Genomic DNA, 27,669 nt, shown 5'->3' on the forward strand with positions numbered 1-27,669 from the left:
AAAATAGCCGTTTAGGATTTAGGAACACGACTTAAAAACGAACCCGACTGTCATGACAAGTTCATAAATGAAAACAAAGTTCTATTTAGCCTTTTTTTTTTAATAATAAAAAGACCTCAAAGTGTAATTGAAGGCACATTCCCTTCCTTTAAACATGGAGAGTGAATTCCAAAGTAGCTTTGCTCCAGAATATTGAAAAATAATTCAAGTAAGCCAGTTACCAGCAGTCAAACTCATTTACAGCTACCGGCCAGGCACCCGTTGCTAATGCTAACAGCTAGCTGCATGCTAGACGGAGACTTCTGCCGTATCAAAATATGACGGCGTAATACATTAGCGGTTTCTTAGTGTCCTAAATTAGCGATAGCGATAGCGTTGTGTTGCTGTTGGTCGCTACTTAAATGTCAATCAAAACGAACGAACGTCTAAAAGGGAAATCAAGCTAGCCGTCACGCCACGACGTGGGCTACTTTCAAAATAAAGCTGTTGTTGTTTTTTCCTCACCAACCAATCCGCGGATTGTAGGCGATCGGAACCGTGGGGCCTGATCCAAACCCGCCACGGATCAACGTTGCGCCACTACTTGTGAGACTAAACTGCTAGTGCTGCTAGGAGGCTCCTAGTTTGTAACACGTGCCTACTAGATCGGCCTCTTGTTGGGTAACGATGACATTTACTGTACTCTCCTGTGCCCGGTGGGGGGGTGAGGGGGGGGGGTGGGCGGGCGCCTCGGTTTTAAATTATGCTGCTGGCGACGTTATTTGACCTCAGCATAAACAACAAGGGAACAAGTCATCAGGGGGGCTCATCATTGTCACTGGCCACAACATTAGGTACACCCGCACCGTACATCGTGTTAAGACGATTGTTATCTTAATAGCGTCTTAAATTGGGTACAGCTCGTTACAGTGATGCTGACGTTGTGACGAGCCGTCCATTTGTCAAGTGTATACTCACCGGGGCCGCTGATCCCAGCAGAGCACCAGAAGGTCAAACGAAAGAGAAATATCAATTAAATATTGTGAATATTTAAAAAAAAAAGCAATGCTTTGCCTTTCAGTCCACTAGCTTAATGCTAATGCTAACTAGCAGCTATTTTGCAGTGCGAAAACCCTTCAAGCAACGCATTGAACACAAATGATTTTCATTCATTTCAACGGGAAAAGATGATTTGAGAAACGAGTGTTATTGAGAACAAAAACAATAACGATTAAAACTCATATCTCAAAGCATCTGTTTCTATCTGTTTCCGTTTTGCAGCAACTAGCATTAGAATAGTTTCATCATTAATCGCAAATCTGTTGCAAACACTGGGGAAAATAGCTTTTTTTTTTAAATGGCCCTGGTTGATCTCTTATACTCAGCTGCCACCTGCTAGCCGTTTTTGTAATAAATGCCATTGCTTCAAGCGTTCTCTTCAGTTCACAGGCTGCATCAAAGCCTTCTGCATGCTCTAGCTAGCATAAAAAACACATAGAAAACGTAAATGTTTTTGGGACCATGGCATTATTTAAAATAGAACGTATTTATACGTTTTTGGGAGCAAATGAGTTGCCAAATATCGGAATTAGCCTAAAAAAAATACTCCACGTGAGTGGGGTCCTACTTGAAACCACTTTGTCCATCATCTCACCTTGACTTTGCTTATTATTAGCTCCGAATGTTCCGATGCTGCTACGCTGCAGTCATCCGTCATTCGAGTGAGTGAGTGAATTTTTTATTTTTTTTTTTTGGAGTGTGCCTTTCCTCTTCCTGCTTGGTGGCCTTCCAACTCTTTTCTGTGTCCTTAATGAGGGATGCCAAAGTCAGAGAGAAACACACGTCATTAAAGGAATGACGGATGATGTCACAACAAGGGCACTATAAGGGGAGTCATAAAACAGGAAAAGTGTCGTGTGCACATATTGACCACGTCGACGGGCAGAATGTGAAGCTTGACACGAAGTCGGCAGAAGAAGCTCCCTTATATCATACTGCAGCTGCCGTGACTAATGCTATGAGTAAGTCTTCCACGCGTAGATGTCCAGTATAGCCATCCCAGTGCGGTTAATGTATGTTTGATTAAGCGCAGGAATTGATATCTGCCGTCAAAATGCGGTGATGGATTTCTAAACGAGCCGGCGTGAGGTGTTTCAGGACGAGTCCTGCTGCTTTTATCAGCCGGCACTCACTCCGTTGTGCCGCTAATGAAGAACCTGCACGGCAGAGGCCAAATATTGAGCAACGTGTCGTGTGTGTGCGTGCGTGTGTTTGCCGTTTGGATCGGCAGCTGCACTCGGGTATGCAAAATCATCTGAAAATGAGTTCAATATCGTTAACTCTTTGACTGCCAGACGTTTTCAGAAAAGGGATGCCGTGGGTGCCAGCCGATTTAAGCATTTTGACTGATCTTTCAAGGTCCACAGAAATTTATGTGTTTGGACTATGTAAACACACATACTACCAAATGAAAGATTGGACTCTCATCTTTCATCAGAAAAAAAAAGTTTGTTTCTACCTTATTCCGTTTTTCAGTAATCAACAATAGAAAATGGTTAGTTTCACCTCTGTTTTGAAACAAACGTCTTTTAACGTCTTTGGCACTCCTCCATAGGATTTTTCTAAACGTTATTTAACGTTTTTGGCAGTCAAAGAGTTAAGAGAGGTGGAAAATCCAGGTCCAGAAAGTAAAAACCCGGCCACAGTTTGGCTTTAGCGGTTAAAAAAAAATGGCACTTGATGCGTGACTTTATTCCGTCTGTCTCATGTAAATATTTTCACCCTCAACACCTTCCCGGGATATTCATCTGACGTTTGTGCGTCTGCTCGACCTTGGACTGACCCCCAGTGGGAGAACGGCGGTGTTTAAATTGGATGTCGGCCCTCAATCCCGCCGGCAACAAGAAGACTCTTCTTGGCCCGGGGGGAGGGAAAAATAAACAGACGTCAGACTTGCGGCGGGCGTGAGAATGAGTCCATTGAATACGTTTGTGGCTTGATGCGTTGTCACTTCGCGCGTCTCGCGTTCCCGTCCCATCTCCTCCTCTTCCTTTTCACAAGCGGCGCATAAAAGATGGAGGTTAATGACTTTGGTGCTCATGCGTGCCTCGGCTAATTGCGTTGGCTGCGGGAACTCCTGGCTGTGTCGCCCAACGTTGCCGTCCGCGTCGCCACCGGCTAGACGGACGCAAGTAGGACGTTCTCAAGCTGGTGATACAGTCGGTCGCTATGTTGAGTTTGTGGCAGTTGAAGAAGAAAATATTGAGGTTGGTTGCGCCATTGCGGGATTAACAGTTGAAAGGGATGTCAACCCCCCCCCAAATAAATTATTGGCAATATGTTCTATGCAGCTCCACTAGTCTAAATACGCTATTCTGGTTAATATTGCGTTAGTGGAATATGAGTTAAGCAGCGTAATCCAGCAGATTTAATCAATATTAGAAGGCGGCCATTTTGCTATTTGCTGTCGACTGAAAATGACATCAATGTTGCTCAGGTCTCAGGTAACAACCAATCACAGCGCCGCTTCATAAAACAGGTGAGCTGCGATTGGTCGTTGCCTGATGAGCAACTTTGATGCCATCTTCAGTCGACAGCAAGTGGCAAAATGGCCGCCAACAATCATGTTTAAAATCAATATCAGAAGGCGGCCATTTTGCCATTTGCTGTTGAGTAAAAATGACAACCAATCGCAGCTCACTATTTTTCTGAAGCTGAGCTGGGAAATCAATATCAGAAGGCGGCCATTTTGCCATTTGCTGCCGAGTAAAAATGGCAACCAATCACAGCTCAGCTTCAGAAAAGCAGTGAGCTGCGATCGGTCGTTGCCTGATGAGCAACTTTGATGTCATCTTCAGTCGACAGTAAGTGGCAAAATGGCCGCCAACAATCATGTTAAAAATCAATATCAGAAGGCGGCCATTTTGCCATTTGCTGTTGAGTAAAAATGACAACCAATCGCAGCTCACTATTTTTCTGAAGCTGAGCTGGGAAATCAATATCAGAAGGCGGCCATTTTGCCATTTGCTGCCGAGTAAAAATGACAACCAATCACAGCTCAGCTTCAGAAAAGCAGTGAGCTGCGATCGGTCGTTGCCCGATGAGCAACTTTGATGTCATCTTCAGTCGACAGCAAGTGGCAAAATGGCCGCCAAACAATCAACCAATCACAGCTCAACTACAGAAAACAGGTGAGTTGTGATTGGTCGTTGCCTTAGCCCAGCGCAACAGTGATGTCATCTTTAGTCGATAGCACGTGGCAAAATGGCCGCCCCATGAGATGGCTAATAACGGTTGGATTTTGCTTCATAACTCGTATTCCACAAATGTCATATTAATCAGAATGTCATGTTGGCTGAGGGTGATGGTGGGCCTATGTTTTTTTTTTCTTTTCTCCGCGAGTAATGCAAACCAGCACGTTAGACATTTGTTTGTTCTGCCCGCTTTTGTCTGTCGTTGCGGTCTGCCGCACTTGACATTTTCCAGCGGTTTCCCGCACCACTCAACATTAAATGTTGACATGTGTCTTCCAGTTGCAGCGGCATGAGTGCGTTGAACAGTCGCGAGGAAAAGGACGTAGAAGAAGAGTGTAGATAAGCACAAATAGAGAGAGAGAGAGCCATGTTAAGCCTAAAGGTCACTTGAAGGTGAGAGGTGTCTTTTCTTGCGTGTCCTCCTCGGCTCCACGTGAGCGCTCAGTCCTCGTGCTCGGCTCTGACGTTGTGCTGCATTGATTCGGAACCGCCGGATTGGGCTTTTATGCAATCAACTGGACACGTTACTATGGAGGACCAAAAATGACTACATTAAAAAATAAATACATGGATAAAAGTGAAAATGAAAACAAAGATAAAAAAAATCGAATTAAAAAAAATGAAATTCCAAAAAATATATAAATGAAAAAAAACACATTTATTTAGACAAGACACGCATAGGACCGCCCCCTCATTTGAATAACATTTCGACCTGACAGAGCGTCTGCAGCATGAAATACATAAATGTGAGAGCAGAGCGTTTTGATTTATTGATTGATTATTGTTTATATATATATATATATATATATATATATATATATATATATATATATTGTTGTTTTTATTTGTATTTATATTTATTTGTTGTAGTTAATTTTTTAATAATATTTTTTTATATTATATATTATTTTTTATATTTATTTTTTAATTTTTAATTAAGGTTTTGGTCCTCCGCATTTTACAGGGGGTCGACTCATCAATGCTGAATTTGTAGGCACCTTAGTTTTGATCGCCAATCACAAATGCAGTAGTAAAGTTGTATTTATAATAAACATTTGAAGGAAAATTACTTCTAGGTCGTTGTAAAACAGAAAAGATTTATTTAAAGTCATATTGTGTCAGCTCAGTATTAATACGGGGGGGAAAATGTACATAGAAATGGCTCGCGTTCCTCCTCCTTGTTGCTATGCAGATTTCCTTGAGTTTCCACGAAGTTCACCTTGACACTATTAGCACATGCTAATGAGGACAGTTGTACTTTGTAATGATGTCATTCAGGATGGGGGGGGTTAACGGAGGCAGTGCAAACTCGATGAGGCGTGCAAGAGACACCATTCGGGTACCGACGCTCACATGAACCTCAATCGCTCTTTTTACTCGTGTGTTATATAATGTACAGGTGCAGCTCAATAAATTAGAATATGACGGAAAAGTTCATTTATTTGACTAGTTCAGTACAAAAAGTGAACCGCATATAGATTTAAAAAAAAAAAAAAAACAGTGGAAATTCCATTTTACATGGGTTCTCTATTTAAAATCTTTTTTAATTGTTTCTTTTATCATATTAAATTTCTTGAGCCAGTGAATTTTGAAACAATATTGCAATAATGATATTTTCTGCAGTTTTGCCGGATGCGAGCGTGGTGCGTTTGCACACGCATAAGCGGCAGGTGACACTCCGAGATAAAGCTGGTTTTGCATGCGTGCTGGGTCCTCTCGTGGCTGGGCTTGATAATTGCAATTTTTTTTTTCCCTTTTTGCTCATGAGGTCGTCTCCCGGTTCCCCACTTAACCACCTGCCACTCCGATGTCACATGCGCAGATAAGAAGAAATGAATGTAGGCAGCCACACCAAGAACTATTTTGAATTTGTACATTTAGTATTTCGCTGCTTCCGTAGTACGTAAAAAGGATTAGGGCCAATAAACTAGTCAGAGACTAAAGTTAGAATTATGACTTTAAAGCGAGAATACTTTCAATTCTGAGAATAAAGTCGGACAACAATTTTCTGAATTTATTCTCAGAATTCTGACTTTATAACTTTAAAGTCAGAATTCTGAGAATAAATTCAGAATTTTCACTTTAAAGTCAGACAATAATTTCTGACTATTAAGTGAGAATTCTGAGAATAAAGTGAGAATCCTGCCAAACTTTTTTTTTTCTTCTGTCTTCACTGGCCCTAATCCTCTTCCGTAGTGTTGTTACCTGCTTGGCGCAGGATAGCAAAAAGGGGGCATGGCAGGCGTTCCCGGGGGGGGGGGGGGGGGGTGTTTGGGGGGGGGGGGGGGGGTTAAAAAGACATCCAGATTCATGTTGAGAGGAAGAAAAAAAAATCATCATCCTGCAACTTACTCTCTAATGAAATTCCAAAGATGGACGCTCCCTGAACAAGCCCCAACCTGAATGGAAAGAACCTCATTTAAACTCCACGTGATCTTTTTTTTTAATTATTATTATTTATATCAAAACAAATATTATATTACAGTGCTTTCCATCCCACCTTAATTAAAGATGCTAATTTACCATGAAAATATATCCTTTGTTTCTCTATATATGTATATTTATTTTTGATTAGATTTTGATATTCTCCTTCACCGCGTGGTTTTAGCGTTTTATGTGCAGCATTGCAAGAAGTCCAAAGCTCGGTGAAATAATCCGATTTGTCATCTGCTGGCCAGTACAGCAGATGACAATAGTTGTGCGTTCCTAAAAGCGTGCACGGGCAACTAATGCAGCATAATGGCATCTGTTGGGGGAAAAGGTTGATTGTAGCTCCAAGCTGGGATTGGTATTCTTTATTTTGCACAAGATATGTGATCACTAGGGATAAAAATAGACCTTTACACACATCGGTTGGTTATATTTTTTTGTGAGTGCGCTGCATAAATTCCATGCGCTCTGTTTACAAGATGCTTGAATTATTCAGACACCGCTTTGCCAAACATTTTCTCAGGGATGATAAAATCCTTCAATATGTTATCATCCGTCGTGATCACATACTGAAGGATTTTATCACCCCTAAAAACGCAGTGAGCATAAAACGTGGGCATGAATTACCGCGCATATTCGCAATTTTTGCTAATTAGCCTTTGCTGAAAATGCAAATATCCTGTTTTGTCGCTATTTTTGCCATGTTATGTACCTAGCCTGTTTTGGAGGAACATAAGACGCTTTTTGCAATGTCTAAAATCCCCCAAAAATGGCCTCGAAAATATCACATTGCACATTCCAAATATTCTTTTCCTCCCATATGTCAAATTTATGCTAGCATGAAAGTGATTGCCGCCTAAATAAGTCCACTATGACCAAAGGTATTCTTTAACTTGACAGATGCCTCGTTGTCCTTTAACGGCGCTATGCTATGTGCTCTGCTTGTACACGTTGTTAATGTTTACCCCTCAAGGCTAAAACATAGATTCAGGGTGGGCTAGCCCACGTTAGCTCGGCACTCGCTCACCTAGCCAGGAGTTCACAAACATTTTATTTAGTTTAAGGCAAGCGGTGTGAGTTGCCAGAGTACAAATGCTGAGTCTCTGTTCTGACGTAGATTTTTCAGGTATCTGTTGTCATCTACGCTTACAGCTGGGTCTCAACAAGTTTCACATTCCAGATGGAGAAACGGCTGCGGAATACCCGAGGGAATCCTATGTGAAGAAATGCTAACTTCCCGAGCACGTGCTAGCTTGGACTTTAGCTTCCCTGTTTAAAGAATGAATACATTTGTAGCTAAATGTCCGGCATAGATTGAGAGCTGTGTTCAAGTTGATTGCTTCAGTTTAGTGAGCCGGTCAGCATGACGTTTGAATGTGATACACTGAGACAAAACAATTTGAGTTTGACAAGTTGCTCGCGGCGTTGCCGCTGCTGACAACGAGGTTGTCATGGAGTGTGCGTTTTGCTTAAGTGTTTGTGTAAGTGTGTTGTGCTGCTGACGGGAGCGCTGTCAGCTGCGTGTCAGCTGCGTTGACACTAATAGCCGACTTTTAACTTTTGGTGGGACTTTGCCCCCCCCCCCCCCCCCCCCCCCCCGGACAGTAAAAGCTTAAATCAGCCACTAGGGGGAAAAACTCACACATACAGAATGAATGAAGAGCCGCTTGGATTTTATTTTTCTCTTGTTCGAGCTAACGTTCTGTCTGCCGTCGACTGTTTCTTCTGTCATTCGTCCTATTGTTTGTTTTAATTCATTCTGTTGTAGCATTACGCTATCGTTTATTTTGTCGGTTTTTATCATTTGTTCTGCCCTTTGTTTTATTGTTGTAGCATGCTAGCTTTATTGTCGTTTTCATTCTTTTGTGCGTTCGTTTCTTTGATTGTCCAAACTAGCATTCGTTGATCGGTCTGTCATTCAGTCATAACTTTTGTTTATTTGGTCTATCGTTTGTTTGTTCTATTTCATTTCTACTGTTCTTTCATTCAGTTGGTTGGTCAGGCTATCATTCGTTCTAGCTATCGTTCTACCGTTCTATCATGTTTTCTTGTTATATGTATCATTTTGTTCTTCTATCTATTGTCACACCGTTTTGTGTGTATTGTGGGTCATTCGTCATTCGGGAATTTTGAGCGAACACACAAACTTGACAATGTGTCACTTATGTTAGCGTGTATTTTTGTTTTTGTGTGTGTGTGAGCCTTGATGAGCGGTCGGCTAACGCTACCTGCGTAGATGGATGATTGGACATGCGGGGTCAGAAAAGGTCAGCTAACACGTCCTCACCCAGGGTGGACTTACAATAATGTCCCTCCCAGATTTTAGTGTCACACGGACAACACGCTTAAAAGTAAAAGTGCTGGCGCCCACAGTATAAACTGTCGGTGGTGCACAAACGTCACGTCAGCCTGCCACAAGCTATTAGCTGGACTTTTAACACCGAAAACGAAAAACATCATCGTGTTTAAACTCACTGGACACAACAATTTAAGAAAAGTGACGCAGACAAGTTATTTAAGTCATGTTATGCGTTGTTCTGTTTTCCAAAATATTGCTGTAGTTGATAACGTCGTGCGCCCGACGCCTTCATTTTTCATTCTGTCCTTGTCTGGTGTCAGATGGATGGGAACACGTTCCCTAAATGCAACATGTTTACGGCCACACGTATGTCTGCTTTGTGCACTGGTGACCGCGCGTGTGTTTGTGTCTGGTGGGAGGTCCGAGGGGGACAGATGGCACCAGGCTGGTGCTCCATAACTGCCAGATCCAAAGCGGTCACCGCGCTTCTTCTCTCAGCTCGGTCCGGAGCTATTTTGTGTTTTCGAGATGATTTGACGAGACATCGCGTCGTGGTTCGCTTACACGGACAGGAAGTGTTTGGCGATGGATGCCTTTTGATTGGCCGGTTTCCACATTTTAGCATCTGTGCCGTTTTTTTGGCCCGATCATTTCTTCCAAACAAGAATGTGAGCAATCATCAAACCGAAGATTCTTTTAGAAGCATTTTAAGCATTCCCACATATGTTATTGTGATTTTTATTCTCCACACTTTTTTTTGTCGTGAAACAACTCTCTCAATATACTTCCAACTCACACCGTTCAAATTTTTGTGTTATATATCGTCTGATTCCACATTACTTGCCGCATTGGCACAATTTAACGCTAAATATCAACATTTCCCCATTCATACAACTGATCATCATTAGCAGGGGACTCAAGTGCATTGTCCAGTAATCAGGAGGTTGCAGGTTCGAATCCCACCTCCAACTGTACATTGCAAATATATCCATGGGCGTTATGCTAAGTGATATATGCATGTATACCAACTGACTATCGTATCAGGAAATGGATTATATTTCACTGAAACGATTAAATGCATGTTAGCTTTCGGCATCACATGACACTTTGGCACAAGTCGAACAAGTTAGAGCAATTACCTGCCGCCATGGAGAACCTGGGTTTAAACCCCTCTTGGACCACATTTTAGTACATTCGATCATCTCAGGAAATGGATTATAATTTCCCTGAAATGATGAAATCCTACTTTAGGCAGATTGCAGTTCAGGTTTGTCATTTAACTACAATTACAAATTGGTAATTTCCACACAAGTCATCTTTCAATTTACTTCACAAGCGCATGCATTCAAACCTTAGCCTTCCGATTTTCAGCATTCTCGCGCAATTTCTGCAGAGATTGCACTTTGTCGAGTTTACGTTATTGTTTAGAAATCAAGAGAAATACAATCATCATTCTACTCTGCTAAAGTTCAAATGTATCTCATCTTTTTTTTTTTTTTTTATCTTATCTATTTCAGTGCTTTCTCAAAGGCTGCATTCACAAAGCAGATTTGTCATTTTGATGCAATATGAAGTGAAGACATCTGCACACTTGGCTTTTCTTCTTCTTTGTGCCTGGAGAAGAAGCTCCCTGTCTGTAGAGGCATCACACACACGTGCACACACACACACACACACACACACGTGCACACACACACACACACACACACAGCTATAAATACCTACAGTACATAGATGTCATACAGTTGCCCTTTCCGTGTATCCACCAAACATGGTTACAATTGCAAATGATGACATTAGAAGATCATTGAGTGGTTTTATTTCCTACCGTCTGAACACTAATAAAATTACGGGCAAAAAGGACGGTCTTAATTTTAAGGACATTGGAATGGCAGTCGGTGGAGCGGTTCAATTTGCCGCTGGTGGCTTTGCACAAGCGTCATTTGTAGTCTGAATGCGGAGGGGGGGCTGGGGGGGGGGGGGGTCTGCTTTTACAGAGACTCCAGAAGTCTCCGGTCATGTCTCAGTGTTTTTTTTTTAAATTGCCAATGGCGAATATGCAGAGGTCCACTTTTGTCATAAGTTGTAATGTCACCATTTACCACTAGATGGCAGACATGGCTTAGTTGTGCTTGTCTAATCTTTTTTTTTTTTTTTTTTTGTGGATTTGCAATTATATGTCAGATAAGCATAGTACCTCAATAATCTTAAAATTTGGAATTAATTGGTTTTTTTTTGGGGGGGAAAAAAATATTACAAAATAGAATTTCATCCTTAACTCATTCACTGCCATCGACGACTATAAACGTCAAAAATGAATGTGAACTATTTCTCTTAGTTTAACATTTCTTTTCATTTTTTTATGAAAACCTAGAAACAAATTTTTACTGTACATTTATAACATAAAATTTGTGATTAATCATTAGTCAACTATTGAAGTCATGAGATTAATTACGAATACAAATTTTAATCGTCTGGCGCCCCTAATTTAATTTTTTTTATTAAAAATAAGGGGTGATGACATTTTTTTAAATTGTAATTAATCACATGACTTCACTAGTTAACTAACGATTAATCACAAATTTTATATCTGTTCTGAATGTACAATAAAAAAAATTCTAGGTTTTCATACTCTTGTTAGCAAAAGTGGAAAAAAAATGTTAAACTAATAGAAATAGTTCAAATGAATTTTTGACATCTATAGCCGTCAATGGCAGTGAATGAGTTAATGTTGGTTTCTTATTCAACAGTTTTGTGCCGTTTAAGCGAAAGAGACACCTTTGCACTGCACCAAAACAAACAGCTTCCTTGTTTGCTTTGTCGTTGGGTTACGAGAAATGTACAGTGTTATCAAAAAGGAAGTATATTAAGCGCATGTATGTATTTTGCACATATTTACACCAGCTTGTGAAGTGCCAGCATAGCCGTCCCTGGTATGAACTCATTTCCACCTGTAGCAAAGATTTGTCAGATCATTTGATTTGATACCTTTTGGGCTCTACACTTGAGTGTTCAGTCACTACGACAGTAAGAAGCAGCAATTAGTGGGAAAAAGTGCAGCTTGCCGACCATGATTGCGTGTGATGTGCGCAGTGACCAGCAGAGTCCAGTGTTTGACTGTTGAATGGCCTCAAAGGCAGCCGAGGGCCGCAAAGTTGACGCCGTGGTCACTTTGACTTGATGCCAGATCGACCTCATCTTTCTCCAAACTCATCAATGTCTTATCTCTCCATTTATTTTTCTTCCAAATCCTCCTCGTCCACACAAGTGACTCTTTTTTTTTTTTCTTTCTTTCTTTTCTTAGCAGGATTTTTGCCTTTCCGGCTGACTTTTTGTGCCGGAAGGAATCCAAGCAGATGTTTGGGTTCAGTTCCCGCGAGTCGTTGACGCAAGCTGGAAAGTGTGAGAGTTCATAATTATTTTTTGCATCCGCATCAACTCTTCACTTATCGACAGGCTTGAGGACCGCAGTGCGACCTTGACTTTTTATCAAGTATGATGAGTGCGGTTACTGTGGTATGGTGGATGTTTGCCTTTAAGGGGCGTGGCCTAGTGAGTGACAGCAAGAGCTGGAGTCAGGTTGGCAGTATATTAATTCAGTGTGAATGTCCGTAATGTGTTACAATAGCTCAATTTTTTTTGTTTAAATTGAAAATGTTTGCTTTAAAAAAAAAAAACAGTGCCCCAGATTGTGTTAAAGAGAACGTGCCCATCCCAGAATGTCTACCTTCTTCTTCCCTCTGGCATCTTCCTCACTCACTCACTTCCTCTCCTCGTCTTCCTCTAGTCCTTCCCCCGATGGTTTCAAGTCCCAGGTGGCGGGAGGGAAGCCGTGCCCTTGAGCGAGCACTGTGCAGCACAAGCAGTAAATCTTCTCCATGGTGTGTGTGCGTGTGTGTGTGTGTGTGTGTGTGTGTGTGTGTGTGTGTGTGTGTTCGGTCTTCACACTCACACATATTCACGACGACCACGCCGAGATGCTTTACTGCTCCTCCGAGATGGCCGAGCTTTTCTTTTGTGTAGCGCGAGCGAGCGAGCGGGCGGATTAGCGCAAGCGGACGGAGCCTTTGGATTTATGGGCAGGTTGAGACAAGACGGGAAGAGTCCTGCAGCAAAACGCAAATTCCCAGAAATATATCTGATTGGATTGCGGCTGTGGAATTCTCTGCACGTGGATCACGTTTATTATCCACTTGCTGAAAAATATGTGCACATAAATGATGTACACATACATTGTTTTGGGAAATTAAAAAAAAAAAAAATCTATCCATATTTATATATATATATATATATATATATATATATATATACACATATACAGATATATATATTTTTATGTATTTTTATTGACCTGTTTTCTGAGTTTGTTCGTGTGACATTAGCAATCTGAGCCATGATTGGCCATGTTAGCCGTTTCCTGAGCACGTGTGATGTCATCCTCAGTCGACAGCAAGTGGCAAAATGTGTTTTTAAAGGTATTATTTGTACATGAAAAGTGATGAAGTCATTGCATTAATTATAGACAAAATATTATCTTCGTAGTACTGGAAATGACTAAATGGGTCGAGTATCCCTTTAAAATAAGGCCGGCATTGGCCCGATACCAATATCTAACATATGGTATCAATACTTGGACAATTATTTATAAAGCTTACAAAAATAAACTCATGAGCAATAAATATAGAACAGCAATGGGTAAAGTTCTATAACAAAAGCTTTGAAATTTCGCAAAATAACGCCTTCTTGTATCATTTCAAATACGCGAGAAGAGAATCTTGAAAACATAATCATATATTAACTCACCATCACAATATTGACAGCAAAAATAATTTGATAAATTTCTCAAAAGGTTCAGCCCTACAAAGCACCGCAATCAATCAAATTAACTCTTTGACTGCCAGACGTTTTCAGAAAAGGGATGCCGTGGGTGCCAGCTGATTTAAGCATTTTGACTGATCTTTCAAGGTCCACAGAAAATTCTGTGTTTGGACTATGGAAACACACATACTACCAAATGAAAGATTGGACTCTCATCTTTCATCAGAAAAAAAAAGTTTGTTTCTACCTTATTCCGTTCTTCAGTAGTCAACAATAGAAAATGGTTAGTTTCACCTCTGTTTTGAAACAAACGTCTTTTAACGTCTTTGGCACTCCTCCATAGGATTTTACTAAACGTTATTTAACGTTTTTGGCAGTCAAAGAGTTAAAAATTCCCACGACAGCATAATTTGCAAAACTAAAAAGTATAAGCAGCAGTGCATCTTGTGCTGTAGCCTCCGTCATCGCCATAGCAACCCTGCATTCTTCTTCCATTTTTTTAATTTTTTTTATTTAAACAAGCAAGGTTGCTCACTGAAGGGAGGGTGTGGGTGCGTGCGAACCACCAATCAGGCGGCCAAGACGCCTCCCCGGTAGTCCGGAGCATCTGTCGCACCCTCGGTCAGCTCGCCGGTCGGTCGGTCGGTCGGTCGGCTCCTCCCGTGTCTCACGCTCCTTCCGAATGTCTCCACAGCGGCGCTGAAATGCCCCCCGCGATGCAAGCGGCGCCTTTCCACCGGAACGCTGACCCTCACGTCAGCGCTCGGGTGACGGGATGAACACATGATGTAGTATGTGCTAGCAGGAAGGTCAATAAGTGTTGAGCAGTGTTGCATTTTGCTTTTTGACGGATTTTGAGAAGCTTCCTGGTTGGCTTTTAAGGCATATTGTCACAAATTGGCAATTTAGGCTTTAGCTGTATTCTTCAGCGGGGGGGCCTTCCTCGGTAAAACCCCTTTGCCGACCACCCACGGGTAAAATAGCCCATTTTTCCAAACCTATTGTATACGTTAGCTACGCGATGCGTTCCGCTAATCATTCCACTGTTTTCCTTGCAAGCAGATAGTGATCAGCTCCACCTTTTTTTCAACGTGCATTTTCCACACTTCCTGTGTGAGGTGATGACAAGCCAGCACGGGAAGTCACAGAAAAGTGCAAATACTTTGCTGCCATACTTAAATACAGTTTTTTTTTTTCTCAACTATTTTAGATGCAACTGTTTAGCAGAGCAGTTAGTTAACAATTATTTTCAGATTTCTCTAGTTCTTCATATCGGCAGACTGATTAAACTGCTCAGCAGTAGATTTTAATGTCTTTAGGTTTTTTCTAACATACTACATTTTTGAGAGATGTTTTGTTTTAAGCCGGCACGGTGGCTGACTGGTTAGCACGTCCGCCTCCCAGTACTGAGGACGTGAGATCGAGTCCGGGCTTCGGCCTTCCTGGGTGGAGTTTGCATGTTCTCCCCGTGCTTGCGTGGGTTTTCTCCGGGTACTCCGGTTTCCTCCCACATTCCAAAAACATGCATGGCAGGTTGATTGGACACTCCAAATTGTCCATAGGTGTGATTGTGAGTATGATTGTTTGTCTCTGTGTGCCCTGCAATTGACTGGCAACCAGTTCAGGGTGTACCCTGCCTACTGCCTGAAGCCAGCTGGGATAGGCTCCAGCAACCTCCGCGACCCTTGTGAGGACAAGCGGTAAAGAAAATGGATGGATGGTTTTGTTTTTAAGTTTGACCCATAAAAGCTTTTTTTTTTTTTTTTTAATCTATGACATTTCAGGAAAGAAATTCCATCTGTTGCTGAATCGAATTCTTAAATCTCCAAAACCAGATGTACTAGAAACAAAACTGATTTTTTTTTTTAATTAGCATAAAAAATACATTTACGATACTATTTTCTGTTGACCCGTTTAATCAATAGAACTAAAAAAAATAATAATAATGTAGAAATTGGGTGTGAAGGCTGTGAGGCTGAATGAAAACTATGGAATGATTTGGAATGATATTGAATGGCTTGGAATGCTGCAGAATGACCTGGAAAGAGCTGAACAGTTGAAAGTTAGAACGGTTTAAAATCGGTGAATAAATTAATAAATTATTGCAGAAAAAAACAAAAAGGGGGGGGGGGGTGCGTGTGAAGAATCAAGTAGGGAATAGTTGAATGTTTTGAATGTCTATTTGAAATTATATAAAATGGTGAAATGGTGAATCTGCCATTAGGAATGAGGAGGGGAAATTAGGATACAAAATCGGGAATATTTGGAACACAAAAAAATGGAACCTAGAATGGCATGAATTCATATTTGGAATATGTTAAAATCGGAATGACAAGAATCTGATTAATTATGTGGAAGTATGCCAAAGAATGGGCGCAATATTATTATGAAGTTCAAAGTATAGGAAGAATATGTGGCCACAGCCTTCAATGGATTCGGAAAATATTCCCTAAAAAACTGAATCTGAGTGTCGGTTTGCCACCTCTGGTACGAGGTGATCAGATCATCCTGATCTCTGCTGGTTGTGAGGTGGGCGGACAGTAGGGGGAGGGTGGGGGGGGGTGTCCCTAATACCAGAGAGCGAGCCCTCCTAATCCTCTGTTAAAGTGTCCCCATTGACTGTTTTTGGGCTGGGGGAGGGGGAGGGGAGGCACCTCACATGACAGCGTCTGCTGTTATTGTCATTTTGCTCTATGAAATGACATCACCAATCAAAAAAAAACAACAACACACACACACAGGCTGAGTGCAGGTCGCACCGGCGTGCTGGACACACACACACACACATGCGGTCTTTGTTGGGGAGAAAAGCGCTGCTCAGCGGGATGACAAAGAGTCGCATGCTGAGGGAGGCAGCGAGAGTGGGAGGGAACGAGGGATGGATAGTGGGTGGGATCATAAAAATCGCGGGTGGGAGGGATGCTTGCTGGTGGGTGGGGTGACACATCCCGGCGTAGTCATTTTGGCTTACGGATTTGCACCGGCGTCCATTTGCAGTGCGCTCGCCTCCCCAACCTTGGATCTCCCCAACCACAAAAAGACCCTTCCTCTTCCTCCTCTTCCTCCTCCCGCTGCAGACTCAATGAAGGTGAGGAAGAAAGGGAAGGAGGCGGAAAAGGAGGGAGAATCCGTCGCTGTCATGGTAAGTCACGGGGGGAAGGTACGGGGGAAAGGGGGGGGGGGGCTTCCCTCCACGCTTGAAAGGTAGCGGCTGCGGGGTTTCACCTGATTGGGGAAAAGCGTTCTCAATTTTCAAATTGGATTCTGATTGAATGCCGTGTTTACTCACCAGTCAGCCCCGCTCAGCATCTTCCTCATCTGTTACCTCCTCCGCTCTCTCTCCTCCGCTCGCTCAACCGCGCCGCCGATGCTAAAAGCGCCTTTTGTTGTCAGCGTCTTCCTTTGTATTATTTTGGTATCTGACGGCACTCGTGGCCCGCCGGAGTTGGCTGGATGCCCACGAGGTTGGGATGAGTGTCTGAACGGTGACGGGCTAGGGGGGGTGTGGTGGTGGTGGTGGTGGGGGGGGGGGGGTGTTCAGGTTTCACTCCTCTTCGGAGAGAAAGCGACAAGAGTGTAAACAGTGAGAGAAGATGGCTGTTGAGGACGGTGCCGGCGTTCCAACGCGCGTGAGTAAAACTTGCTGCGACCTTGAAAACGCAACAAAGTGAGGGGTTTTCCCGCCATTTAAAACAGCTGTCGTGTTGGGTTATATTGCATCTTGCAGGTGTACCTAATATTGTGGTCCTTGAGCGTCATTTGTTGTGATATTTCGTTAAATTCCCAAAACTGCTGGACTAAAAGTAACCCAAATTGGGTCTAAAAGGGGTTGAGCCGATGCTGGGTTATTCATATGAAATGGATTATCAGCTGTGGTAAAATAAATAATAATAATAATCACCAACATTTTCCATGAAAAAGAAAAAGCAACTTTTGCCATAAGTCACTCGCATGTTTGAGGTGTTTCCTTCAACACGCCTGATTCAAACGATCACAAACATTATCACGCTCCTGCAGAGCTTGCTCACAAACTGATCATTTGAATCAGGTGTGTTGGAGGAGGGAGACGTCTAAAACAGGGGTCTCCAAGTCCGGTCCTCAAGAGCCCCTATCCAGCCTGCTTCGCATGTCTCCCCACTCCGGCACCCCTGAGTCAAATAATCAGGATCGTCATCAGGCTTCTGCAGAGCTTGCTGATGCGCTGATCATTTGATTCAGGTGTGTTGCAGGGACACATGGCAAACAGGCTGATTCAAATGATCAGCTCGTCAGCCAGCTCTGCAGGATCCTGCCTGAAGGAAACATTTAAAACATGCAGAATAGGGGTCCTCGAGGAGCGGGGGTTTGACAGCTGTGTCAGAAAGGGTCTTGCCTAGGAAGCAACTGTCCCCCTTTGCCAGGATTTGAGAGTCATATTTGAATGTTTTGCAAAAACAAGGGGTAAAAAGTCAACACATGGGGAAAAAACAAGAAGAAGAATCCAGTAGCCTGGATTCAACCTTTGCGGATTAGCATGACCTGGATGGATTAATCTGTCCTCTGTCTGCTGAACCCAACAATTTATTTCGCCACCAGATGCATCTACATATCGTCACTATTGGGTGGAAACCTCCATGTTCAAATTTCACTTTTTTTCCCCCTACAAATCTATCCTCTGTTTTTTTTTAATCGATTTTAATAATTGCCCACCCTTGGTATCCAAAATGTGTTTCCGTACAAGTCCCGTGTTTTGTTTGCATGCCTTCGTGTACAATCGGCACATTTGACAGTTGTCGCAAAGTCTTTATGCTAAGCTAGGCTAACCGCTAGCTTGTTGAACGCACCTGTGGTGCCTTCAACATTTTCCTTTTGTTTTCTCTTCACGGCCTGGAAGTGTTTTTATTTTATCGTAAATATTTACTGTGATTATGATTTGTGTTAACCGCAAGTTGATGGTAAAGTCGTCGGAACGTGACGCCATTGTTAATCCAGGACCCCTTTACAGTATTCCTAAAATCTCCTTTTCCTGTCTTTGGGCCAGCGGAGCGCAGACGTGTTTGTTTCCCAAAATAGCAACCCCGGTGATTGACAGTTAGAAGAGCATTGGGTACTGAAGGCTTTGTACATTTGAAACAAGAGAAGGTTCGAGATCTCGTGTCAAACCCGAGGCCTGTGGACTCGATCTGGCCCGACATGCCATTTTATGTGGCCCCAAAACGTTGCCACAATTTTGTCTTGACTTCTCTTTAAGACTGGCTGCAGAAATGATAAAGAAGGGACAATTTGTGACTACACCAAAAATTCTTACATGTTTATTACATTTGATTTGGTTTCACAGTAGCCCACCATGCAAAAAAATTCTTGCATCGCTCGTTGTGATATGAGAGGAAACGTGTGAGTGCAAAGGTGTTTGGCAGCAGACACCTTTTGGGGCCTGCCGCCGGGTGCCCCGGGCTTTTTGTAGCTGGCCTCTGTGTTTTTTTTGTTTTTTTTGTTGAGTCAGGACAGTGAGGGATCAAGTGGAACAATACAAGCGCTGCGGCCGCTCCGCACTCAGCTCAGCCAGAATCATCAGCACATGACATCAAGCCTCCGTGTTTATTCGTGTGCTCGCGAAAAAAAAAAAAATTGGCTCTTTTGCCGCATGCCAGCCTGAAAACAAACAAGGGCTGTATTGAAAAACATCTTCTAATGTTTATTGTATGTTGTTTGGTGCAAGTGGTTCATATTATAAATATGAACCGCTCTGTAGGCGTAAAAAGCAGGATTGAAGGGAAGTTGACATTCGATAATCTTCAGTAAAAATCTAAGGTTGCAAATTTGCAAGAAAAAAAAAAAAGAATTTATTGTATGTAGTAGCAGTAATTTATAACGTCTAAAATGCATATTTTTCTTGTGCTTCCACCGTTCTTATTTAAAACAAATAAGTTTCAGTAATCTTATTAAGATTACACGGCTAAGCCTGCCGCTGTCGAATCAGACGTGGGATGTTAAGTTCTCACGTTTGTAGTGATTTCCCCACAAATGAGACTTTTTTCCGACCTCGTCGAGTTCTATTAAGAATAAATCTGCGACGGGCCGTCCCCTGAACGTCATCCCCCTCGTGTGTCATTTTTCTCTCCGAGGCTTAACCCATACACTCGCGCACGTCGCCATTTTCTTTCAAAATCCCATTCTGCGGTTGATCTTAGCGTTATTCCTCGTATAAATCTGCCGCCCCTCTCCTGTGTGACGCACCTTCATCTTGAATGGACGGATTTTCAGGAAGGCGGAGCGTCCCACATGTTGGTTCGCTAAGCATTAAGGGATCAAGCGACCAGGTCCGCGATTCGCGACTTAAAACTATTTAATCTGCCACTTAAGCCGGTCACATAAAGGAGAAGAGAATAGCATATCATGTTCCAGGAGATCCGTCACATGACGTTCTCCCCATACCGTAACTGAGCGAGTATAGAAGCACAAGTGCAGGGTTCGACGTGTTTGACCTACATAATGGTATTTGTTGGCTTATTCGAACCTGCGCTCTTTCACGTCAAGAGGAATGTTGTTGATCATGCAGGCAAGCTACAGCATAGCGCGTGCTTGTAAGCATCAGGACTGCTTATGTAAGAAAGAGGACAACTGCACACACACACACACACACACACACACACACACACACACACACACACACACACACACACACACACACATGTTGCCCAGATGTTATCCTGCATGGGAAACTTTGGCTTTAATAAGCAATGAATGAGGACAAAATCGTCATCGGAGAGGCTATAGTTAGATCCAGCGGTATTTCGCCACAATTGATGTGAAATAAAAACATGCAATTTAGTTTTAATTAAAGAAGTTTTGACATGTAGATGGTAGCTACCATTAAAGGGGAAGTCAACTCACCAAAAAAATTCTTGACAATTAATGTTCTATGCAGCCCCACTAGTCGAAATACGGTATTCTAATTAATATTGTGTTTGTGGAATATGAATCAAGCAGTAAAATCCAGCAGTTGTTGTTAATGTCAGAAGGCGGCCATTTTTGCCACTTGCTGTCGACTGAAGATGACATCACAAGTTGGGTTTCCATCCACCCATTTTTATTAGAATTTTCAACAAATGCGAAAATAAAACTGAATTAAAACACTAGAAACTCAAAAGTTTTTACGCTTAGAGGGGGTGGATTTTGAAGCGCATCAAAAAAAATGAAAATGTGAATTTTGGCGATGGAAACAAATAAACGCTGACAAGACCGGATACATGTGGCACGTTTTGACTGGATGTTACGTCACATGTACGTTTTGTAGTCCCAAAGTAATGTTGGACGATAAAGTAAGGGATGTTTTGGGGGGACAACGAAACAGAAATCTTTTTGGAATTAATTAAAGAAGTGAATATTAATGCAATTTTAGATGGAAAACAGCAAAGAAATGCTACGTTTTATTAAGAATTACAAAAGCAACGGCGCAGTCGCTTCCTGGTCTTCTTCTTTGAAATTACGGGTGGATCACATCTCTATGGTGTTATAGCGCCACCTGCAGCGGCGGAGTCCCCTCTCAATATTCCCCCAAAAAGAACAAACGGAAACGGACATAAGCCGCGTGTCCGTTTTGCGCATTTTCAGTAAATTTGCTTCAACCAATGCTGCAACCAATCACAGCTCAGCTTCAGAAAACAGGTGAGCTGTGATTGGTTGTTGCCTGAGCCACTGTGATGTCATCTTCAGTCGACAGCAAGTGGCAATATGGCCGCCTGCCCGCCCGAGATGGATAAGAACGTCTGCATTTGACTGCATAACTCAAATTCCAAATGAATCAAAATGTCATGTTTAGACTAGTTTGGTCACATAAGATATTATTGTCAAGAAATGTTTAAGTTTGACCAATTACTGTCATTTTATGCATAGTGAAAAGCATGCTCTATTGGGTTGAGATCAGGCCATTTGAGAACATTCTTGTCAATCAAAACAAAGCATTATTATCTTATTTTTAGCCACATTCCGCAGCTGGTCAGCTAATTTTGCAGAGGCCATGAGAGCTGAGATTTCCTCTGGGGGGGGGGGGGTCAAGAAAAGAAGACAATGTTTCAAGATAGTGGCTGAGATATGATGTTAAGTTGAAAGGTCACAGTAATCAGGAAGCAACTCCGTGACAAATATTTTCCATTCACAAATTTGCACAGCGTTTGATGCTCTGTTTGGTTTGTTGACTTTATTTTGTTGTTTGTGGATCGGGCCCTTATCGTGGGTTGGCGAGCGGGTTCTCGTGCTGAAGAAGATTCTGGAGTTAAGCAGCGTTTGGGTTTGCGATCCTCTATTATGAAGCGACAACTCCGGTGCTCGCGCTTTTGTACAAAAGCACACTTCTAGCAAGCAGAAAATGTCAATAAACTCGGTAGGAAAGCCAAGCATCGTCTTTTTCGTTTTTCCGCTTTTTCTTTTGTCCGCTGTCCCCCCCCTCCCTCCCTCCTCCCTCCTTCCTTTGCTCACATTTTTTTTTATGGGGTCAGAATTATGCTTGCCTCGTGGTTTTATTTTAGTCTACAAAGCCCGGTTTTCGAGGGCAGCCCAGCACATTCGGGGAGGCTGCAGCCGAGAACTCTCGGTGTCGGGACGGCGCCGCCGGGAGCGAAAACATGCTTGGGATTCGAAGGAAGCTCAGCGTCCTTTGGGACGTGACGTGCACGGTTTACGACGAAGCGGCGTGCCGGAGCTCTGCTGGCTTCCAAATGGCTTCGGTCCACAGGATGTTTTGCTTTTTAAATCGGAGGAAATCACAAACTTGAAAAAGACGGATGCTCTCGGATATTAGTTTTGCTCTTCTGACGTCGTTTGTCTTGAGGAATGATGACTGAGTTCTACCTGGTACATAGAAATATTTGAACGTTCTTCTATATTTTCTGTGTGAACTCACTCTTTCCCTCTCTGTTTCTCGCTTGCCTCTCCGCAGTCTGACAGCAATGCCAGTTACTTGAGAGCCGCCCGCGCTGGAAACCTTGAAAAGGTCCTTGACTACCTCAAGTCTGGTGTTGAGATCAACATTTGCAATCAGGTGAGTTGAGCAGACTTTGCTCGGACCACATACTTGTGAATTGGGGGTATTTTAATATAAAAGGGGCAACATGTCGGCCTGGCGATTTTCTCCGGTTATTCCGCTTCCTCCTACATTCTAATTTTTTTTTTTTGTTAGGTTCATTGAAGACTCTTAATTGTCCATAAGTGAGAATTCATTTGAATTCAAATCAAAATCTTCTCCCTGTCGGTAATATAATCGGGTGTCTCAATACTTTTTTCTGTTAGATGGGGTTAAACAAAAAAATTAGGTGGTCGATGATTCAATGACATTGAATCCTAAAGTGGCAGATTTGCGAGAGAAAAACTCCAAAACTTAAGAGACATACACGTAGCGTAGCTATATTCTAATGTGAGGATTCGTTGGTGGTTAATGTTTATAAAATGAAAAGGCAAGATGGAGACGGATTCACTCTTAATTTAAACTTTACTCGTCATACACGGCAGCTAGAGCGACAACACTTCCTGATCCCCTATCAGCTGACTAAACACTAACCAATCAGAAGCTAGCATACTTTAGGTCAATGCAAGTGAATGACCGAGAGCAGCAGATTCGACACATCAACTTAGCTACTTGTACAAAAAAATACCAAAATGTGTAAATAATAATTCTGGAAACATAAATGTACAAGTAAATATACATTTTAGCAAATTAACTTAAATGCTTGATCCTCAGGGTGTGGACATTTGCAAAGTGAGGTGTCTTTGTCGCTAGCCGTACCCAATTCTTCAAAGTGTTAATCTCTGCCAAAGCAATTACAATCTCCTTATTTGAAAACCCAACTATTGGCACAAACATCCGAGTAGTACGCCACGTGTATTTCTCGTAAGTTTTTTTTTTTTTTTCGCAAATCTGCCACTTTATAAATTCGCAAATTTTCCCAGTTTTTTCTCGCAAGTTTTTTTCTCTGAATATTTCCCACGCCCTCTAAAAAAAATATTTATTTATATGCGGCTCTAATACGTCGTTGTACAAATGGACCAGCATAGAAGCAAATAAAAACAAAAAAAAATACAACTAGCATAGCATCGCATGTTTTAAGATGATATAAAATATTATTTTACTGTTTCTAATCCCCCTTGATCTGTTGTAATTTTCAAAGTGGCCATGCTAAAAGCTCTCATTTTTGGTCAAAAATGTCCTCACGCTTTTAGCATGTCCAGCTAGCCATACCATGAAAAGTTGTTGACAAAGATGAAGCTTTACGTCACGCCGATGCCTTGTTCCTGTGGTCACGTTTTTATGAATATTTTAGGGATAGCAGTGATTGGAATAGCTGAAGCTAGCGTGACTAGCCGCTATTCTTAGCCACCGCTAGCTTCGTTTCGTACTCTTCGACCTGCAAACGTATGAAGAATTTGCTGCACAGAAACCTTATTGTCCAAATTAGCCGATTGGAAGACAAGATGGCAAAAAGCTTTGAACGTCGATGCGGAGTCGTAAAATCGAGCCCATCCACTCGTCGTCTTAATTGGTTACTTGACCTCTACTGTGTGGTTTCCTTTCCCAGAATGGCCTGAATGCTCTCCATCTAGCCTCTAAAGAGGGACACGTGGAGGTTGTGTCTGAGCTGCTCAAACTCGGCGCCGCTGTGGACGCGGCTACCAAGGTAAGCCGAGCTGCCCCGTTCAACCTCATGCAGCTCTGATGATTTAGCGAGCACCATTTGGATTACTTTTATTATTTTTTTTTTAACTCTTTGACTGCCAAAAACGTTAAATAACGTTTATAAAATCCTATGGAGGAGTGCCAAAGACGTTAAAAGACGTTTGTTTCAAAACAGAGGTGAAACCAACCATTTTCTATTGTTGATTACTGAAAAATGGAATAAGGTAGAAACAAACTTTTTTTTTCTGATGAAAGATGAGAGTCCAATGTTTCATTTGGTAGTATGTGTGTTTCCATAGTCCAAACACATAATTTTCTATGGACCTTGAAAGATCACTCAAAATGCTTAAAATCGGCTGGCACCCACGGCATTCCTTTTCTGAAAACGTCTGGCAGTCAAAGAGTTAATAGGCTGCAAGGATTAAAACAGTGCAGAGCAACTGCAAGCCTCTGCGACTTGATAGGTGGGGATGAGGGGAATTTATTTTGAATTATAAGTCATTTAACGGCCTCGCCCGCTGCTGGAGGAACGGTTTTAAATGTGCTTTAAGAACAAACGAGGCCGCAGTGCATTATTTTTCTTGGAACGCAACACATCCTAATGTTATGCATTATGGGAGGGGTCTGCCGATTTGAAGTCGCTTTCATCTGATGCTAATAAACACTTTTGAGGGGGAAATATTATCCCCATTAATGTCTGGCACTCCTTTCCGTCGCCCCGCCTCTTTGCCACAGGCTACAAACCTTCTGCTGACAAACACATAATGTGATGAAATATTCAAGAAGAGTCTTCCCAATTAAAGCCTCGCAATTGTCAACCCCCCCTCAAGCGGTCTGCGGGATTAGCGTAAGGTCTCGGGGTTTCATTGTGGGTGATGTCAAGCCTTTTACACTTTGTTTGTTGATAGTGATGTTCAATCTGTGACACCTACGTTGGCAAATGGCTGCCTTTAAAGGCGATATCGTTTGTATTTTTTCCTCACAATTTGAAGCCGTTCTCAGGGATGAGACGTCACATGCCTTTTGTGCAAATACTCCAGAGGTATAAATAAAAAAAAAAAAGTGTACAGTAGCACACTTCGCAAGTGAGTCAGTGCCGATGCCACTCGCACTGCTGGGCCGATGTTGAGTACGGATTTCGTTACCTTGGTGACGAAGGGGAAGAACTAGGGGTGGATGAAGTGTGACAACAAAAAAAAAAGAAAGTGTATTGCAAGAATACTTGAGATCCCACAAAGACAGCATGGATTGTATTTTCTGTCATTGAGGCAGCGCTTCATCACCCTGAGAGCAAATCAACAATTGATGCAGACTGAGCCATTGTGAGGCCACTAAGGTCAGAGTTGGCCGAAACGATAAAAAAAAAAAAAAAGAACGCTTGAGAATTTGGAAAAAAAAAATATGTTGAGCTAGATTTTTATGCTGATTAAAACAAAAATTGACATGCTGAAAATTACAAAATTGCATTTTCCTCCACAGCTTACTCTCCAGATAAGCAATGTTCTGCTGACTTAGCTGTAGTAAGACTGTAGTAAGAAGAGCTGATTATGATTGGACCCCGTCTACAGCTGCGTGGCAACTTGTTTGTGCAGTTACAATTGATACCATATACCGTTGTAAATTCTATTTCAATGTATGCTGTTTTTTTTTTGTTTTTTTTTTAGCTTTCAAAGGTTGTGACTATTTCGCCTTAGTGTTATATTTACATTCTGTGTACTGTATATACATTTCTTTCTTTTTTTTCGTTCTTGTTTTTCTTTTCTTTTTTTTTTTAAAGAAAACGACTATCCTGCAGCTAAAAAATAACTTGATGTCATAGAGAAAAAAACGAGATCAGTTTTGGATTCCACACCCAAAAAATTGGTTAAAAACAGCTGTGAGACGTAACTCAACAAAAATTGTGTTCTCCAGTAATCTAATTGCATCCCCCCCCCCAAGCCAAGTATTGTGATTGCGATTTAATATATAATATATTTTTTCCAGGTCAGAAAGCTATGCAAAAAGTACAAAATAGTTGGCTATGTGACTTTTATAATTTACTGTAGACAAGGTCAAAGGTTCATAAAGCCTCCCGCGACCAATCCTATTTGTGGCCGAGTCCGGGCTCATTCATGTGCGGGCATCGGAAGTGACACATTGTTGGCAGTGCGAGTTACGGAGAGCGCCTTTGGAACTTAAGTGTGATTGGTGTGTCACTGGAATACCGACATGGATATAAACAGACTTGGCTGCGCGCGCACACACACACACACACACACAGACACACACAGAACAGGTGTGCGAGAGCTTAACAGCATTCCTGTGGTTGTTTGCATGTAATCCAGAAAGGAAACACTGCCCTGCACATCGCCTCGCTGGCCGGCCAATCGGAAGTCGTCAAAGAGCTGGTCACGAGCGCAGCCAATGTCAACGCACAATCTCAGGTGAGTTGCACAACGACGCGCACGTCATGGAAGCCAAGGCAGACGGCAACGTGGCTTCCCCTTTTGCGCCTGATGATGATTATCGTCAAGTCTCGGGAATCACTCAGCTGATAGCTCCTCGCTCAGTCTGGCTCGCTGCCCAGTAGGCTTCTACCTTGCGCAGAGCCGCCGGCGTCACATTTTAATGCTTGCTCTGTCACGTCAAGGTGAAATCAAGGTCTTCACCCTTCTTTTTTTTTTTTATTGGATTTTTCTTATTTCTGCCATCATCAAAGCAGTACAGACGTTCCCTTCAATTTTTGACTAATATTTACACTTATAGTAATATAAGGAATTGAAAAAAATTATAACTCTTTGACTGCCAAAAACGTTATATAACGTTTAGTAAAATCATATGGAGGAGTGCCAAAGACGTTAAAAGACGTTTTTTTTTAAAACAGAGGTGAAACTAACCATTTTCTATTGTTGATTACTGAAAAACGGAATAAGGTAGAAACAAACTTTTTTTTCTGATGAAAGATGAGAGTCCAATCTTTCATTTGGTAGTAGGTGTGTTTCCATAGTCCAAACACGTAATTTTCTGTGGACCTTGAAAGATCAGTCAAAAATGCTTAAATCGGCTGGCACCCACGGCATCCCTTTTCTGAAAACGTCTGGCAGTCAAAGAGATAATAAAAGACACTCAAGGGTTGAGGAAAGAACTCGCAACCTTCAGCTTGGGAGACTCTACCACTCTACCACCGGATGCCCCTCCTACTGTTTGCTTATCTTAGAGACCAAATACATCGTTTTTTTGGTCTCTTGGAGTTACGAAGATTC

At 42.2% G+C, this 27,669-nt stretch overlaps 1 protein-coding gene across 50 annotated transcripts in view; it reads left to right on the top strand.

The window, feature by feature from the left end:
- Nucleotides 1-27,669, top strand: part of LOC144061807 (ankyrin-3-like) — a 107,048-nt gene that overhangs the window by 16,530 nt on the left and 62,849 nt on the right. For 47 of the 50 annotated variants that reach the window (XM_077582601.1, XM_077582615.1, XM_077582579.1 and 44 more), the window contains exons 2-4: nucleotides 22,697-22,798; nucleotides 24,330-24,428; nucleotides 26,752-26,850. In XM_077582601.1, coding sequence (XP_077438727.1) covers nucleotides 22,697-22,798; nucleotides 24,330-24,428; nucleotides 26,752-26,850 — 300 coding nt within the window. Of the gene's footprint in view, nucleotides 1-16,722; nucleotides 16,922-17,314; nucleotides 17,409-22,313; nucleotides 22,612-22,696; nucleotides 22,799-24,329; nucleotides 24,429-26,751; nucleotides 26,851-27,669 lie in introns of those variants that run through there. The other 3 variants (XM_077582589.1, XM_077582597.1, XM_077582600.1) reach the window with 3 other exon arrangements.

The sequence above is a fragment of the Vanacampus margaritifer genome, chromosome 12 (genome assembly GCF_051991255.1).
Source record: "Vanacampus margaritifer isolate UIUO_Vmar chromosome 12, RoL_Vmar_1.0, whole genome shotgun sequence".
NCBI classification, from domain to species: domain Eukaryota; kingdom Metazoa; phylum Chordata; class Actinopteri; order Syngnathiformes; family Syngnathidae; genus Vanacampus; species Vanacampus margaritifer.